Source organism: Gymnoscopelus braueri (assembly GCF_963280865.1).
Source record: "Gymnoscopelus braueri genome assembly, chromosome: 3".
In the NCBI taxonomy this organism is placed as follows: domain Eukaryota; kingdom Metazoa; phylum Chordata; class Actinopteri; order Myctophiformes; family Myctophidae; genus Gymnoscopelus; species Gymnoscopelus braueri.
The window spans coordinates 37,518,522-37,535,366 of record NC_137612.1 but is presented as its reverse complement, the minus strand read 5'-3'; the positions used below and the strand labels follow the sequence as shown (position 1 = coordinate 37,535,366).

At 41.6% G+C, this 16,845-nt stretch overlaps 1 protein-coding gene across 1 annotated transcript; it reads left to right on the top strand.

Moving 5' to 3' along the window:
• The first annotated feature begins 6,304 nt into the window (after positions 1–6,304).
• errfi1a (ERBB receptor feedback inhibitor 1a) lies at positions 6,305–15,526 on the top strand. Its single transcript, XM_080424908.1, has 4 exons — positions 6,305–6,478; positions 10,937–11,136; positions 11,436–11,524; positions 12,087–15,526. Exons 2-4 carry the CDS (start codon positions 10,985–10,987, stop codon positions 13,247–13,249), a joined length of 1,404 nt encoding a protein of 467 aa, XP_080281034.1. The 5' UTR covers positions 6,305–6,478; positions 10,937–10,984; the 3' UTR covers positions 13,250–15,526.
• Positions 15,527–16,845: the final 1,319 nt, after the last annotated feature.

Genomic DNA, 16,845 nt, shown 5'->3' with positions numbered 1-16,845 from the left:
ATGCCCCCTTTGAAGGTATGGCTCTCCATCTCCTGGACTGACACAACATCTGAAATGTGTATCAGGGAGATCCGGGGGCCTCGGTCCCAGAGTGCGTCTGTGTTTGCAATACCTCCCCTGAGGGAAGCCCAACCAGGAAACCAGGGAATAGTGGACTCACACCGCTATTCACTTGCTACTTTAGATTAATAGATTGCTACATTTTCAAAGAAGCCTTAAACTCGTCCTCTGAAGACTGCCATCGGAAACGCCGGCAAATCTGGGATACTCATTGGCCGAATGCCAGAAACTCCGGTTTTAACTGTTGAAATAATGTACTGTACAGTACCAACGTTTATGGCCAAATATCATGTCTGTAACTTTTGTGGTTTCAAAAGTTGGTGTTGAATTGGTCAGCGTAGTTGATCTTTTAGGATTCAATTCGGAAAATGTTACACACAAAAACGCAGACTTTCAAGGATAGTTAGGTGTAAGATAACAGATTATATTATCAGTACAAAGATTATTAGCTGTTGGGACAAAACAAATCTGGAAGCAGCCGTATATGGGATCACTAAACATCTGTGTCAGTTATTGCTTTTGAATTCCTTTGTGCTGAGTTGGCTTTTAACCAGAGATTTCAGGGAGTCTGTCCAACATAAGAATCTCAATCAGACCACAGCTGTTTGTCTCACTGCTTCTCTCCAAACATCAGAGACAAGAGTGTGTGTGTGTGTGTGTGTGTGCGCGTGCGTGCGTGCGTGCGTGTGTGTGTGTGTGTGTGTGTGCGCCTGCCTGCCTGCCTGCCTGCCTGTGTGCGTGCGCGCGCGTGGGAGAGAGTGCCTGCCATACTTAATTTAACACTGCCCTAAAATCTCTTTTTATGACGAGGAATCCGTTTCGTCACTGTGGAAATGTTTCCATGTTTCTCTTTTCATTGCTGTTAATAGTTGCGAAACCAGTAATATTTGAGTCATTTTAATCACAAACAATCTTCCTCATTGAATGTCCGTGGCCAGTCATAGACTGTGTGGGCCAACAACACCCTCAGACTGAGCGTAATGTGATGTGAGTCCTGGAGACTAAACACACCCTGCCATCATCAAGAAGTGCTGGCGTGCTACACCCATTACTAACATCAGCCTGTGTGAACATCTTAAATGACAATGTCCTGAGTGATGCAACACAGGGACTTAGTTGTCATTGCTGTTTTCACTTAAGCATAGTTACCATTACCAGTGGTGGACAAAGTGCTCAACCCCAGTACTTCAGTCAAAGTTATACTCCTGGTCAAATATTACTCAACTACACATGAAAGTTGTTACTTGAGTTAAAGTACTGGAGTACTTGTTTTAAAAAATACGTAAGTATTCAAAAGTACAGTACAAATTACAAAGTAAATTTTCTTTTTGATATGAACTAATTTGAATGTTGTATTGAAATTTTGATATTTTCCAAACAAAAACAAATAAATCTTTTTCAAAAGTGAAAATAGCAGAGCTATGCATCGCATCGCGTTGTGAGAGCCGGTGACATGTTAACAGTGATGCAACAACATAGGGGCTTGCCCTGGCTGCTTTCAATTATACTGTGATTGGAAGTACCTGCGTGCGATGCAATTTACTCTCCTTCTTCCTATGTAATTTACCCTCCTTTTTTCCCAGAAGTCTTTTTACCTTTAGAGGAAGTGATTAATAAGAGTGAGGCAGCATGAAAGACTCCTCACAGCATGTATGGTTAACAGCTACAAAGTGTTGTAATACGGTTATATATTTACATTTAGGCGAGAGATGACAGCCTGTTGCCTGGGGATTTGTGTTTTGTTTCCAAGGCAGAAGCCAAGTCTGTGTGGGTCTGCCAGACAGAACCGCTATCCAGCCAAAGTACATGGAGATGTGTCAGCTAAAGCCTTTGGCTTTGGCTCCCACAGCTGGACTGGTTGGACAAACAGGCTTCTGGGGACATGTTTAAATGACAAGTGCGTTCTTTCTATTGTTGAATCTGCTTTTGTCCATTGTTTTAATGGCATTAACCCTGGCGTCCCTATTTTGGGCATGTCATCATAGGCGAAAATAGCAGATCTTTTTTTGGGGATACCTATCACATCCCACGGGTGTGGGATTTTTAGCTTCACGCAGCTGAGTGCTGCCCACAGAGGAGCGCAGGTGGAGCGGGCAGTTAGGGGTTAAGTGTCTTGCTCAGGGACACTTCATATATTGCTGAGAGCTGGAATCCGGATTCATAGGCGGGTTCACTAACCATTCAGCTATGGCCGCCCCAATCTACAAGCTCATATACTAGCTTGTATGTAGATGCTAGTAGTTACTGTATGGATCGTTTGAGCCTTATCCTTACACATGACAACTGTTTGAAAACTTTTATGAAAATGTCAGTTTGTAAAATACATGATCAATAATGTGATCTAATCTCATGATTTGTGTCTTTACCATTTCCCGGCTTTCCCCGTGACGTCACCGTTACTTACGATAATCCCAAACCTTTTACTTTTTAATCTCTAGGTGAACTTTGGTCAGAGGCTGGATATGAATGTATCTTAATTACCTCAACAGCCAGAGAGGTCATCAACGTGCTGACCTCCATAGTGAATGAATCATTTACACTGATTGTGGAGTCTTGCCCTCCTTGTAGCCAAACCACACCCTTCCTGTTAGCAAGACACCCATAGTAATCAGCTGATCGAATGTAGCGTCATTCAATAAGTATAGCCTTGCGTTGGAGTGTGAGCCACAAAGGGGAATTCCTCCAGGCACTATTTGCAGCAGAAGCGAAAGCTTGTGTGAGAAGGTGTGATTTCTTAGGATGCTTGATGCGGTGCAGATGAAGATCAGCGTGAGTCATCATCATCATCCCACGGAAACAAATGACATTTTTCCTGACCCAGATTTCCTTCTCTTTTTTTTATAGGATTTATTTTATGTGCCATCCAAAGCTCAAATCTCCCTCTGAATGTACCTACTTATCGTCCTCCATGACTAACTTTATAAGGAACTTCCTGCAGATGATGATGTCACACGTGGAAGGGAGGTTGCACTTTGGAGAGAGAGACAAGTGGGAGGAGAGACAGTTTGGAGGCAGGACTTTCAAACTGTCTCACTTCACTGGGAAAAATAATGTTTCTGTTCAGGTGCAGTATAATGGTACAGTATGATTCTCAGTGGAGTGGCTGGGTGATGTGACTTCAAATCAATATCACGATTATTTCAATTCAACTTTTTCCTCGATTATGATCAAGGAACGATATAAAAAATAAATGTTTTCACAATGTTTGTATGCCACCATTGTATGATACAGTTTTGACTGGTTAGTCAATAAAAAAAACTTTATCGATTATTCGATTAACCTACTGTTACAGTACAGCAATTATGTTGGTTACTGGTTCTCAATATCGGTTTCGATATATTATCGGTTAATCGCCCAGCCCTAGTTCATTTTAAATGTCTCAATTTTTGTTTACCTGTTTACTTCGGCTGTGTTCTTTTGTGTATCGTCTGGAAGTCCAGCTGATCCGCTCAGACCATGTGATTCTGATACCCATGTCTGTGTTTACGTGTATGTCCACACACACACACACACACACACACACACACACACACACACACACACACACACACACACACACACGCACGCGCGCGCGCTCGCGCACGTGTACACGTGCACACACACAAAATGATGAACAAATAGTGAAGCTCACCTTGCAGCGCCTCACACATGCCCTCTTTCTCCTGCTGGCCACAACTGGCCCACAGGAATCTCAGAAATGCGCTTGAAATTATAAAGGGGGATTAGAGAGAGCCTGGTCTATGCAAGGGCCAGATATGTCATGATAAGCCTGTTAGGTTTGGGGGCCACGGCGAGCCATGGAGATTTACCAACTCGAGCACAAGAACACTCTGTTCCCACCTCACACCTCTGCTTTCTGCCACTATTGATTCAACACTCATGTTGTTTGTATCCATTGTGCTGGTATGTTTGGTTAGCCTGGTTAGGATAAGTGACACAGCTAATGCAACACCAGTCACATCTGAAGTAGGTTAAGTGAACGTGAAAATATATATCCACTGTCAAATGTATGCATTTGTAACTCAGAAAGTGTACAAATGTAGCCACATTTGGTTACATTTGTACACCCCCAGAGTTAACTGAGGTTTTTACTGTGTACTGCATAGCTACCGGTATATATATGTTTTTATTGCTGTATAATTTTACCTTTCTCTCTTTGTATTGCACGTATAGCATAGATCACTGGGTCTCAAACTGGGACAGATGTCAAAGGTCATTAATTCAGGTAAACATAGAACAAGTCTAGCTGCAGAAAATGTCCAGTGATCTGATAAAAGAGCTGCTAGGCAATATGGTATCTGTTCAGGTACCAGCACATATATTGTGCAGATAAGAATGTTTTGGCTGTGGCGCAATGCGAGGCGTTGTGAGCTTGTAGATCTGCTATTTTCTATATTTTGGGCTAAACGTCTGGATGATCTTAGAATTTTTGGGAAAATGTCTAAATGTGCTTTGTACTTTATACTTTAAAAAACTTGAATACAGTAAGTGTTTTTAAAAGCAGGTACTTTTGAAATTAAGTATTCCAGTAATTTAACTCTAGTATAGATCTGACTGAGGAACTTTCTCTTGTAGTTGAGTAACATTTGACCAGGAGGAGTATCTAGACTTTGGGGTTGAGTACTTTATCCACCACTGATTGCAGCCTCTGTCCCCCCTCAGCCTTCTGGAGTTCTTCTTTCCAGGAAGTCTCATTCTTCAGTTCAGACTCTTCTTCTTTTGGAAGACACTTCAGTATTACTAACGGAGTGGAATCTATGACTTAAAATTTCACGTCATTGTGCACTTAGTATCCAGCTGCAGCCTTTGGTTTGATGTGACTTTGATTCTTTGGGCCTGCAAACAACTTCGCAGTCCAGGGCCAAGGATAAAGTGCGGTGACGCTGCAATGAGCTTGTAAAATTCCTTCCACAGTATTCACAACCAAAGATTCCTTAATATAATGTGTCTGTCATTTCACATTGCAGCATGAAGTATTTTACTCCAGTATCACCAGTACTATATGTACTGTACCCATCATGACAGCGGCATAGCATAATCTATTAGTTCACACTCACAGCATCATTTTGTTCACAGCTGCTCTGTCCCCTCAGGTTAAAAGGAGAGATATATGAGGCGGTCCTACTGCACACTTTGATCGTACCGAGCTGAGTAAACCATGATTTTACACTTGAATCCCGGCATGCCTATTCTGAGGGGGAACATTTGCCAAAAAATAGCAGATCTACAAGCTCAAAACGTGTTTCATTGCGATGCGTTTTGAGCTTGTAGATTGACTACTTTTGTCGGAGAGATATCAAATCAGGGTTCTGTGGCCTATTGAATATCAAACTGGAGGTCCCTGCCCACTTAAACCCTCTAGACATAGTAAATTGTATCCGAGATGGCTGGCTCTGTACTTGAACCACTTTTTTCCCTCTACACCAAATCTCTTCACCAAAAATAGCTGATCTACAAGCTCACAACGCACCGTGAGCTTGTATATCTAATCTTCTAGTTTTTGGCTGATCTTACCCCCCAGAATATGGATGGTTGGTGGTGGGGTTCAAGATTGCAGTGGTGTAAAGTAACAAAGTACATTTACTCAAGTACTGTACGTACAAATTTGAGGTGCTTTTACTTTATTGGAGTATTTCCAATTATCTTTACTTTTACTTCTACTCCACTACATCTCAGAGGCAAATATTATACTTTTACTCCACTAGAATTATTTGAAAACTTTAGTTACTAGTTACTTTGCAGATTTTGCCCTATATACATTTCGGCCATTTGAAAATAGCCGATCTACAAGCTGCGATGCGACGTTGCGACGCTGCGATGCGACGCATTGTGAGCTTGTAGATCTGCTATTTTCCAAAGAGTTTTATACATTTGAAAACTTGTGAAATGGGACATTCTGCATAATGAGTACTTTCTACTTTTGGTACTTTAAGTACATTTTGATAGTACTTTTGTACTTTTACTCCAGTCAATTTAGAATTCCGGACTTTTACTTGTAACAGACTGTTTCCACATTGCAGTATTGATACTTTTACTTAAGTAAAACAATTCGAGTACTTTTTCCACCACTGATGGGTTGGTGGTGGCTGGTGGGGTTCAAGATCGTGAGAATCACGTGTGAAACGAAGTCACTGTCACTTTAAGAGCAAGTGTGTGTGGGCGGAGCCAGCGTGGTCTTGTATAGTGTGTGGTGGAGCTTAAAAGATCATCGCTCACAACAATACCAGACTATTTCAAACTAAAGTGTCACACTGTAGCTACAGGATCGTGTTGTACTGTATGTACCTGGAGCCAAAAAACCCAAAGGATTCCTCCATTATATGAAAATACCACCATAGAAAACCAAGGGAGCTTATATTTTCCGAAAGAGGATTCTTATGGGTGGAGGGAAAAGTCCGAAAACTCCCAAGTTGTTTAGGTGAGTTCCTAAAACAATTAGAAACGTATAAGATGTATATTTATTCACATGCATGTTAGTCTAACCCTGCTTGTTTTTTTTTATGCTGAGGACAGCACTTGTTGTGACTGATGCAAGTTCACTCAATACAATACTCGTGCGTTTCATCAGATTAATGCTGTTTTTTTATGGGACATGTTTTATTGATTGAATTCTTTATTAACAGTTTGCCCAAAAAAAAGCACAGAAAGTACAGTTCTATACAAAAGGATGCTAAAGGATTAAACCCAAGAAAGCACTATGGCTTGTTTCCATTGGGGTCCTGTGTATTCAATTAATCGAAAAAGCCTGATAAGGATGCTCTACTATTATTATTATTATTAAAAAAAAAATATTTTTACATCTATGCTATTCGTGATCAGTGAATAGCACACTATGTAGTCAACAATATAATCAAATGCATTTAAAGGCAAACTACCCTATGCTGCTGTCAGATCCAAAGGAATAATTTCATTCAATTGTCAGTCAAAAAAGTAGACCTATACTTTCACATGGCTATACAACATGACTGATTGATTGATTGATTTATTGATTGAATACTTTATTAGGCGAAAATGCAAACAGTACGAGTACAGTCATACACTTGGTCTAAAATGATTAATACACAAAAAAGTCATTGAGGACACATGTTTAATTCAATTCATCAACATATCATGAAAAATAACACCAATTCACTATCATCACAAAAATAAAACACTATGTACAACATGACATGTTTTATTTTCGCTTAGGGGCACACATCCGTCCATCCATTCTATTTCACCATTTCCGAGACATGTCAAATATCAGACGTGTATGTTGTGGTGTGTGTGTGTGAGTCACCTGCCCTCCTCGCTGGAAGGCTTTTAACCATTATTATCTCAATCCGGTAGAGTGAGGGGGCAGTGTTGCCAGATTCTGTGAGAGAAATAAGCAACCAGGTCTATGAAAACAAGCCCATAAGAAGCAACTTATAGGCCACATGAGAGCACTTAAACATATATGTCTCCTATTTGAAAATAGCCGATCTACCAGCTCACAACGCGTCACGAAGTGACGCGTTGTGAGCTTGTAGATCGGCTATTTAAAAAAAATATAATCTTGAAATAAAATGTGGAATATTTGGACGATTTTTGAAACACTTTAACAACACAAATCTGGTATGCGGGGCTCCCTGGTACAAAACATTTTCAGATGGGGGACAAATACAAATTCATTTGGGGGTCCATCCATGACATGAAAATATTTGAGAACCACTGGTTTAAACAATAATAAAAACTAATTCGAAGCAAGCCAAGATAAGCAACTAAACTTTAGAAACGAGCCCTAAAAAACTAACTACCAATATTTACAAGCAAAGAAGGCAAAGAAGCCCAAAGTTGCTTATAATAAAGCAGACATGGCAACACTGGTGAGGGGGTGTGTGGGCTGTTTGCTTGCAGCACAGGTAGAGCGGGTATGGTTGCCTGGGAAACCAGTGCAGGGTGGTGGAAAAAGTACTACATTTTGTTTTACTTAAGTAAAAGTATCAATACTGCAATGTAGAAATACTCTACAAGTAAAAGTAAAAATTACTTGAGTAAAAGTACAAAAGTATTGGTATCAAAATATACTTACAGTACCAAAAGTAAAAGTACTCATTATGCAGTATGTCCCGGCCATTTCACACGTTTTCAAATGTATAAAATGTCTAAAAAATATTTTGAAAATAGCAGGTCTACAAGCTGTGATCTTGCATATCGGCTATTTTCAAATGGCGGAAATGTATAGAGTAATGTACTTAGTTAATTTACATCACTGGTTATAAGTGTGGGGTGTGAACAAGCTCCTTCCTTCCATGGCTTGTGTATAACTAATATCATATCAATGGCAAGCAATAGGCAATATCGGTGGTTCTCAAATAGTGGGGGTCTGGGAACCTCCAGGGGTCCTTGAGGAGGGGGTCCCCAGCAAAATATGCTTATATGGCACCTATAGGTCAGTTTAACCACTTAAACCCGATATACAGCTATTTGAAAATAGTTGATGTACATCTTGGGGAAAAAAGGGAAATTATTTGAAACATTTTAACAACATAAATCTTGTATGGAGCTCCATGGCACAAAAACGTTTCAAATGGCGGTCAGCGGCTCTTTTTTGTTTGTTGCTGTTTTGTAATTTATTTGTATTTACTGTATGTTCTGTTTTGTGTGTTACTTGTTTTTATGTTGGGGACTAATAAGGATGAAAATGAGCATCTCTTCAGCAATCCTGTGTATTTACAGTGCCTTATTGTTCATTAATACATGTTGTCCCTCCTAAATAAATGAAATGAAAAAGCGGTCAAATACATATTATTGTGGGGGGCCCCTACTGGGCTATATGATGTTTAGTCACGGCTCACTCACATGTCCATTTTAGGCTATTGTTGTAGTTGTTCTAACTCAAGTTATCATGCAGTATTTCCATCCATGTCTACTGCCAGAGAACAAATATCACCTATTACCCCTGCAGACAGGATTATCCGGCCATCTAAACTGACCAGTTACCCCATGACTGCTCTTTAGGAGGGTTAATGATCTCCAAGGCTACACATCATTTGTTTAATCCTGTTGCCTGTAAACGCCCTCCTATGGTTAACTGCCAGGATGAACTGCCTTTGCACCTGTTGCTAGAGGAAGTGCAAGCCCCTGGGGGTTCATTATCAGGGATCAGGTTGCTTCCCATCCCCACCGAACCAAATCAGCAGCCCTGGGCAAAGAGATTGGATGCCTTGTTGGGCAATTTGGCTAAGGCTGATGATGTCCCAAGCTTGCTGTTGTTTCAGAGCTGTGATTTATTTTTATTTTTTTCACCAGCTGTCTAGTCTTCAGTTGCGTGTCCCTCGGAGACTGTGGGGTAATGGTCTTCTCAGTCATCACACCCACATTATAAGGAGGACAGCGTGTCTCTGAGTGCACACAAACCTCATCTGTGGGTCCCAACAGGGATGGTCATCAAGCGTATTGGTGCACCTGTTTTCCTCCTTTTTGAACAATGGGATTAATCGTGTTGAAAATATTGCTTGTGAACTTCAGTCGCGAGTGTGTGTGTGTTGCAATGCTGCACGGCTGGTATCACAATTACACATGTATTGTATTGTATTTCGTAATGAACGATGCTCATGCTGAATGATTCAGATCTCTATTGTTTTGTTTTCTGATTTAGGTTTTGCGCACTGAAACTTTAGAGTGCATCATTCCAAAATGTATTCCACCTCACACAGTACAAAGACGTTCATGACTAATTCATGAGATAGGCAGTCAAAATAACTAGTGCCATTTCTAGCCTCCAGTGTATTGCTTACTTTTCCTCCCCTGTGAACATTGTGTATGAATTGTTTACTCAGCTCTGACACGCATTTGACATGACACGAACATCCAGGTCATCTGACATGTAGAGTGGTTGCAACACTATCCCATGCTGTCCCGTTGAGCCCTAGTGAAAGACAGCTCTGCAGGGGTAAGCTACATTAGTAGTCAGTAACACTGAAGGTCTGACTCTGAGTTGTAAAATAAATGGTTCACGTGTAAGACTTTTGTGGTTGTAGGTATTGTGTTTAATGGTTAAGTTTAGAATCTTATTGTTAATAGAGAAATGTGTATGTTTTGAGCTTACTTTAGTGACTCAAGACTTGCAGTCTTGAGTCTGAACAACCGATGATTGATTGCATGCAGAAACACTTTTTTGATATGATTCTTTGAAGGAGGATTATTTGAAGAAGGTTGCTGGAGGGATTGTCCCAACTACCTTTTTGTTCAGTCCCAATTCCCACTTATAGCATTTTGACCAATATGTTCTTAAACAGGAAATATTTTTTTGAGTTGTCTAGCTCGCACATTTTGTCTGTCAAATCCTGGCCAGAGAATTCTGTGTGACGCATTGTGCTCTGTGAGAGTGTCTGCAGGGCTTGTTGGGGCACAAGTGTCCTAAACTCCCGTCAAACTGAGCGTTTCGCATTCTTTAGTCAGAGGAACCAGGGCGATTGTTGCTTCATGTTCTCTCTGAAAAGTAGTACTACAGGCCGCAAGACCATCATGACTCTTTAGAGTACAGTACAACCACCGTCATCATGCTGAGGTTTTGTTTTGCTCTCAATGTCTTCTTGGAGCATCTTAAGTGACTGTTTTCCTGTTCTTATTATACAAACAAATGGCAAAATCACTGGCATCATCAGATTATTGACCCTGGTTTTGGAGATCATAATTCATGTCTCAAGACTAGTTTCTGCATTCAAATGTCTCTCACTGTCATTCATGTATGTTTCTTGGCTGTTTGTCCAGGTACACTAGAAGCAACAGAGGCCGGCGTCTGAGTATTTCCTGGCTTTGATGCGAGATCATGCTTTATGTCTCACCGCTAGCTTCTGCATTCAAACGTCTCTCACCGTCATTCATGTATGCTTCTTGGCTGTTTCTCCAGGTACACTAGAAGAAACAGAGGCCGGCGTCTGAGTATTTCCTGGCTTTGATGCGACCCGATTGTGCCTGGAGCATGTCCACAGCGGGCCTGACTGCCCAGGAAATCTGTTTACCCGCAGAAAGCCCCTTCCTGCGGGGCAGCTACTGTCACAGTATGGCTGGATCTAAGCCCTCATGGAGCTATCCTCATGACGTGGACAAGTACGTTCCTAGAAGTGAAAGACGTTGATTTATACTTTGTTGTACGCTGAAGTCGTGTGCCGAAAATCTACAAAGTCAACGCTCCACATAGTAGATGTGCTATTTTTGGCCATCTCTGGTACGACAGAGCATAACCTGAGCTATGTTTTCGTACGATGGTGAATTAATTAGGCATATAAATCAAGCATTATCCTTCGATAATAGTAATGTAACTCCTGTTTTGAAATGGCATTCACTTCCCCAAACATGAGATGTACAGTGAAACTAATATTGATTGTTATCTCTCTCTTTTTCTTTAGTTTGTACTACCAAATGGATTCTGCACGCATGGATTACAGCTCCCGTGCCCAGCAACACGTGCCACATACATCGTCTTTAACTTATGACAGTAAGTGTTGCATCCATCCACAGTAGACCCACAGTGCATGGTTCTTCTGCTACTCTCAGTCTCATGCTTGAAACAGAAATCTAGAATTGTCTTTCCAAACTAACAGCTACATTCACTTATTGAGTGGTTTTCCAGTTCTTGGCAGAAAAACAAAGAATGTCACGAGTGCTAAAGTGAATTGCGGCGAGGTAACACAAAGTGAGGGGCTTATTATGTTTGTATTCTTTTTTTTTTGTTGGCCTCCAAACAGGCTGAAAACTGAGTGTGGTAGTACTTAATATAGTATTAATGATACAATACAGTTGTAATTATATATCATAGTTAACTTTGAACCTTAAATATTTAATTGACTGGGGTCCCCCAGAGGTCTGTACTTGGGTCCCCTAATCTTTTTCCCTGTACACCAAATCTCTTCGCTGAAAGTACATCTGCAAGCTCACTATTTTCACCGATGTTCACCTATTATGACATGCCCAGAATAGGGATGACGTTAACGCATCTTGATTGCTAGATGCAGTTCATACAATAACATCTGTTTCTTCATTTAATTTTCCTCTGACAGGACAGAAACAGAAACATAGCCCCGGCATGCTGAGACTACCCCCTAAGAAATCCAGGCCAACCCATCTCTCCTTTTCATGCGCGGAACCGTCAACGCCGAGCCCCGTTGATGATGACCAGGTAGTCCCCTCATTCCAGAGGCTGTCTGTGTACGAGCACAGCAGTCCACCGCAGACGCCTGGCCGATGTTCCAAGCCTCTGCCCCCTCTTCCTGTACGGACAGACCTTTCCCCTGAACAGGCAATGGACAATGAGGTGGAATTCTTCACAAGCTCTGATGACAGTCGCTGCCTAGTGCCTGATAACTGTTCCAAGCCCACTCCTTTTCGCTACGGAGCCCCTAGTCGGCGGAGCTTCAGAGGCTGCGGGCAGATCAATTATGCCTATTTTGAGGGCCCGACAGCGCAGAAAAGGCCACCGCAGCAGCCGCAACCGCAGCAGCCACCCCCGCCACCGCTGCAGCAGCCCCCACCCCCACAGCAGGTGGTGCAGGAGCCCCTCGAACACCGGCCGCCAGAACCACTGGAGAGATCTGTTGCGGTGTGTCAGAGACAGCAGGAAAGGGCTCAGAGGAAGTTAAGACGTTCTCACTCCGGCCCAGCCGGTTCCTTCAACAAGCCCACATCACTACGCCTGTCATGCCATCACCGGCATGCCCAGGGCACGGATAATTCAGAGGTGCCCCCACCTATCCCTCCGCGGTCAGTCGTCGGTAGACTGACGGGCGTAGACTACCGCCGCTGGTCAGCAGAGGTTTCATCAGGGGCTTACAGCGATGAGGACAAACCCCCTAAGGTACCGCCTAGGGAGCCCTTGTCTAGAGGCGGCTCACGCACTCCCAGTCCCAAGAGCCTCCCTACGTATGTCAACGGGATAATGCCACCCACCCAAAGCTTTGCCCCGGATCCTAAGTATGTAAGCTTCCGAGGCTTACAGAGACAGAACAGCGAGGGGTCGCCCTGTATCCTGCCTGTTATGGAGAACGGCAGGAAGGCCAGCACCACGCATTACTTTCTGTTGCCTCAGCGGCCCGCTTTCTTGGACACACCTGAAGTTGAGAAGTTCCTCCGGGTCATGAACAGTCCCACAGGCCAGGGTGCAGGGCCATCGGACTCAGACTGGGACTGCCAGACCAGGAGGAAAGCACATGTGGATTTAGTTTGAAAATAAATAATCTAAATTCTTGATTACTCTTTTGATGGGAGAGGACTCTACTTTACCCAAGCAACAACCACTGGTCAACAAAAATAAGATGAATCCGGACACACTACAGACCCTCAAACTGCTGCTTTTACTGAATATCTGTTTTACCCCTTCTGTATTCTGAAAATACAGGGAATGCATGCACCATATGCAGTTACTGGAAATGTTGGAATGACTGTCGCTATAGAAGATGAGAAGCGGTGTCCCTGATCATAGATTTTGGGTCAAATTTGACTTTGCAGAGTGATTATTTTTTATATTATTTCATGGTATTTGATATATTGTACTGTTTTGCTGATATTGTGGTGCAGTCTGAAGGTTCAAGATGGACTTTAACCTCATGTTCTCAGTGTTTCTGTTTTGTGTCTGGTTGACCCAGGATATGTGTGTGTGTGTGTGTGTGTGTGTGTGTGTGTGTGTGTGTATACCACTTTTGTATCTCAGATGGGACAAATGGTCAGTGAAGCAGCCATGTATCACTTAACCACTTGAACCCTAGCATCCGTATTCTGGGCATGTCATGATAGGCGAACATTGGGCGAAAATAACAGATCTACACAACGTGTCGTGTTGTGAGCTTGTACATCGGCTATTTTCGGCAAGATATTTGGTGAAAAGGAGCACGCCAAGGACAGAGACCTGGTGGTCCCAAGTCACCCAAGTATATAGGGTTCAAGTAGTGAAATATGAAGACAAAGTAAAAAAGAAGGGTGCAAATCCCCTACTCTAGCTACCTGTACTATAGTGTATGCATGGATCATAAAACTATATGGATGCATGTTAAATTGATATACTGTAGTTAACCACCCTGAAGAAGTTTGTCTTTCTCAGCCCACTGTCTGTGTTATTTTGCGTTTCCTAGTGTACACATGGCATGTACATTTTGTACTAGTGAGAGATGGATTACTGGTAGCTATTCCAGTGAAATGTCTAGTGCAGCTTATTGGTGAAATTGACTTGTTAGTTTGTGTGTTGTGAGTATGCGTGTGTGTAAGTGTGTGCTGTATGTGTACGTGGCCTGTTGTGAGCGACGGTAGTAAAAGTGTACCCCTGGTGATACTGTATAGAATGACTTTCTACTACAGTATTAGTAGAAGAATAGCTAACAATATTTGTTACTGTGCTCTGCCTGTTTGCAGCACCTGCTTTTAAAAGTACATCCTTCTAAAGTGCACACTTATATATTTCTTTCTTTCAATGTCCAGGTCGGTTTTGTTGCACAGAAAATGGCCTGTTGAACATTATGTGAATGTATGATGCTGTTCTTACTGAACTATGTCAAACTGTTGGAGCTCATTTTTGGTCAAGCTGTGAGTCATAGCTTGGAACTAATTTGCCTCAAATACTACCTCCCTTGATATTAGAATTAATATTTAATCTACCCACCATTTTAGCTAGTGCCCAGTGTCACATTTGTAATTAGTAGGGTACAATAACCAGCTACTTATTAATGGCCGATTGGATGAATTGACACATATTTTGTAATGTCCATCATGTGCATTTCACATATGGACTTTATAATGAAAAGCTTTTCTTCAGAGTCAATTAGTTGGGTTTTAGATTAAAAATCACTTCTAACTTTGGACAATCTATAAATAGATGTCGTGGAGATGAGGTGTTAGACGTATTACATAGACTCCGCAGGGCTTACCTGCATAACACAGACTTTCCTGTTCTGCTCAAGCATTCCTGCCTTACATGATTGCAGTGGGTGTGGTCCGAGAGACTTTGGCTGCTGGCAGCCAATAAATATATGAATTTTATTATCATGGACGATTCAAGAAACGTGGGGATTATATAGTAAATGTAGCACATTCATTGAAGTAACACTAGGTAAGGAACATGGTGGTGTTCAATATGGAAAACAAATTAGGGCTGTGGTCAAACAGTTTTTGAAGTACACTTTCCCCTCACCCCTCCTGGTCACAAACCTTGCAACGACAATGTTGTTTTGACTTGCAGTAATGTCTGAAATATTGTTTACATTGTACACTGATGTTATTTAATCTTAACCTGTCACATGTCTTATTAGGAATTTAAAAGAGGAGAAGAAAACATCCAAATGAAGACTAGTTTATCAAGAATTAAGTGAGATTCTCTGTTGTGTTGAAGATATGCACTGAGAGTACAGTATGCTGTGTACAGTATTTAACAATTCCATTTGTTATGAATAGTTGATCAATCTATATTCTTTTAACAAGGAAACAAAATAAAATGGCTTATTTATGACTGTTTTATACAATTCTAGTATGTTTTTTTTGTATATATATATTGTTTCACATTGTTTTAACCACAAGCATCCTTGTTCTGGTGTGAACATTTGGCAAAAATAGCAGCTATACACAAGCTCACTATGCAAGCTTGTAGATCTGCCATTTCGGCGAAAAGATTTCGTGTAGAGGGGGGTAAAAGTATTGGGCCTAATAAAGACCCCTGGAGGACTCGGGTCTACAAAATATATAGGGTTTAAGTGGTTAATCACTTAAACTGAGTTACAACTGTACTTGGTATGCTCTTTTTTCACTCTTCTACACCAAACCTCTTCACCAAGTGAGCTTGTAGATCTGCTATTTTTGGTGAATGTTTTACCCCAGTTGATGCTGGGCTTCAACTGGTTAAGTTTGCTCTGATTCATCTGTTTGACTTGTTTTCTATCACTTCACACCCTCATGCTGTGGCTCACTACAATTCGCCCACAGCCAGATAGAGAAGAGTGACTTAAACAAACTGACAGGTATAGATTAGGCCAACGTTCCTCTTCCTGGTTGTAACCAAGGCTTTTTCTTTGAGAGCTTGTAGCCTACAAGATTTTAACTACTTGAACCCATACTGGGCATGTCATAATAGGCAAACATTTGGCAAAAATGGCAAGCTCTATTAGCGTGTTGTGAACTTGGAGATATGCTATTTTTGCAGAATATAGGTGTAGAGCGGGGAAAAGGAGGGGGCTTTACTATACTAGTATAGACCACTGGGGACTCTGGTCAACAAAGTATATGGTTTAAGTGGTAAAACACCTCACAATGGTTGCAAGTGTTGCTTTTATTGTCTTTGTTCAGTGTCTTTTTTTGCTTTACAGTGTCAATTTCCGGCAAGCGACACAGTTGAGCGACAAAGCATACATTTATTTATCACATTTAAACCCAACGAATTTTTGAGGCAAAAATAATTGCCAAATTTGTGTGCACTTGTCTATTGTCACCCACGGTGACTTGAAAACGTGTATGTACTGTGTGCCGATAATAACTGTGTGCTGTGTCTCAGTTGAACAAAAGGCAACAGTGTGATCTATCTAGGCCACCTGCAAACCCTTTCACCTGGGCCGCTCTTGGCTGAGCTGCTAGGCGACAGCATGGGTGGTGGCTATGGCAACTGGGACAAGGGCTACTCATTTAAACTGTGGTCTAGTCAGAGACACATTAGATCAAATGTTGACTGAATGAACAGAGCGCAGATAAATCATAAATCTGATTTGAGGCCTACAGTACATATTTATAAATAAATCTGTTGTATGGATGATGTCCATCTAAGTAAAGTTTTAAATCAACATGCACTCT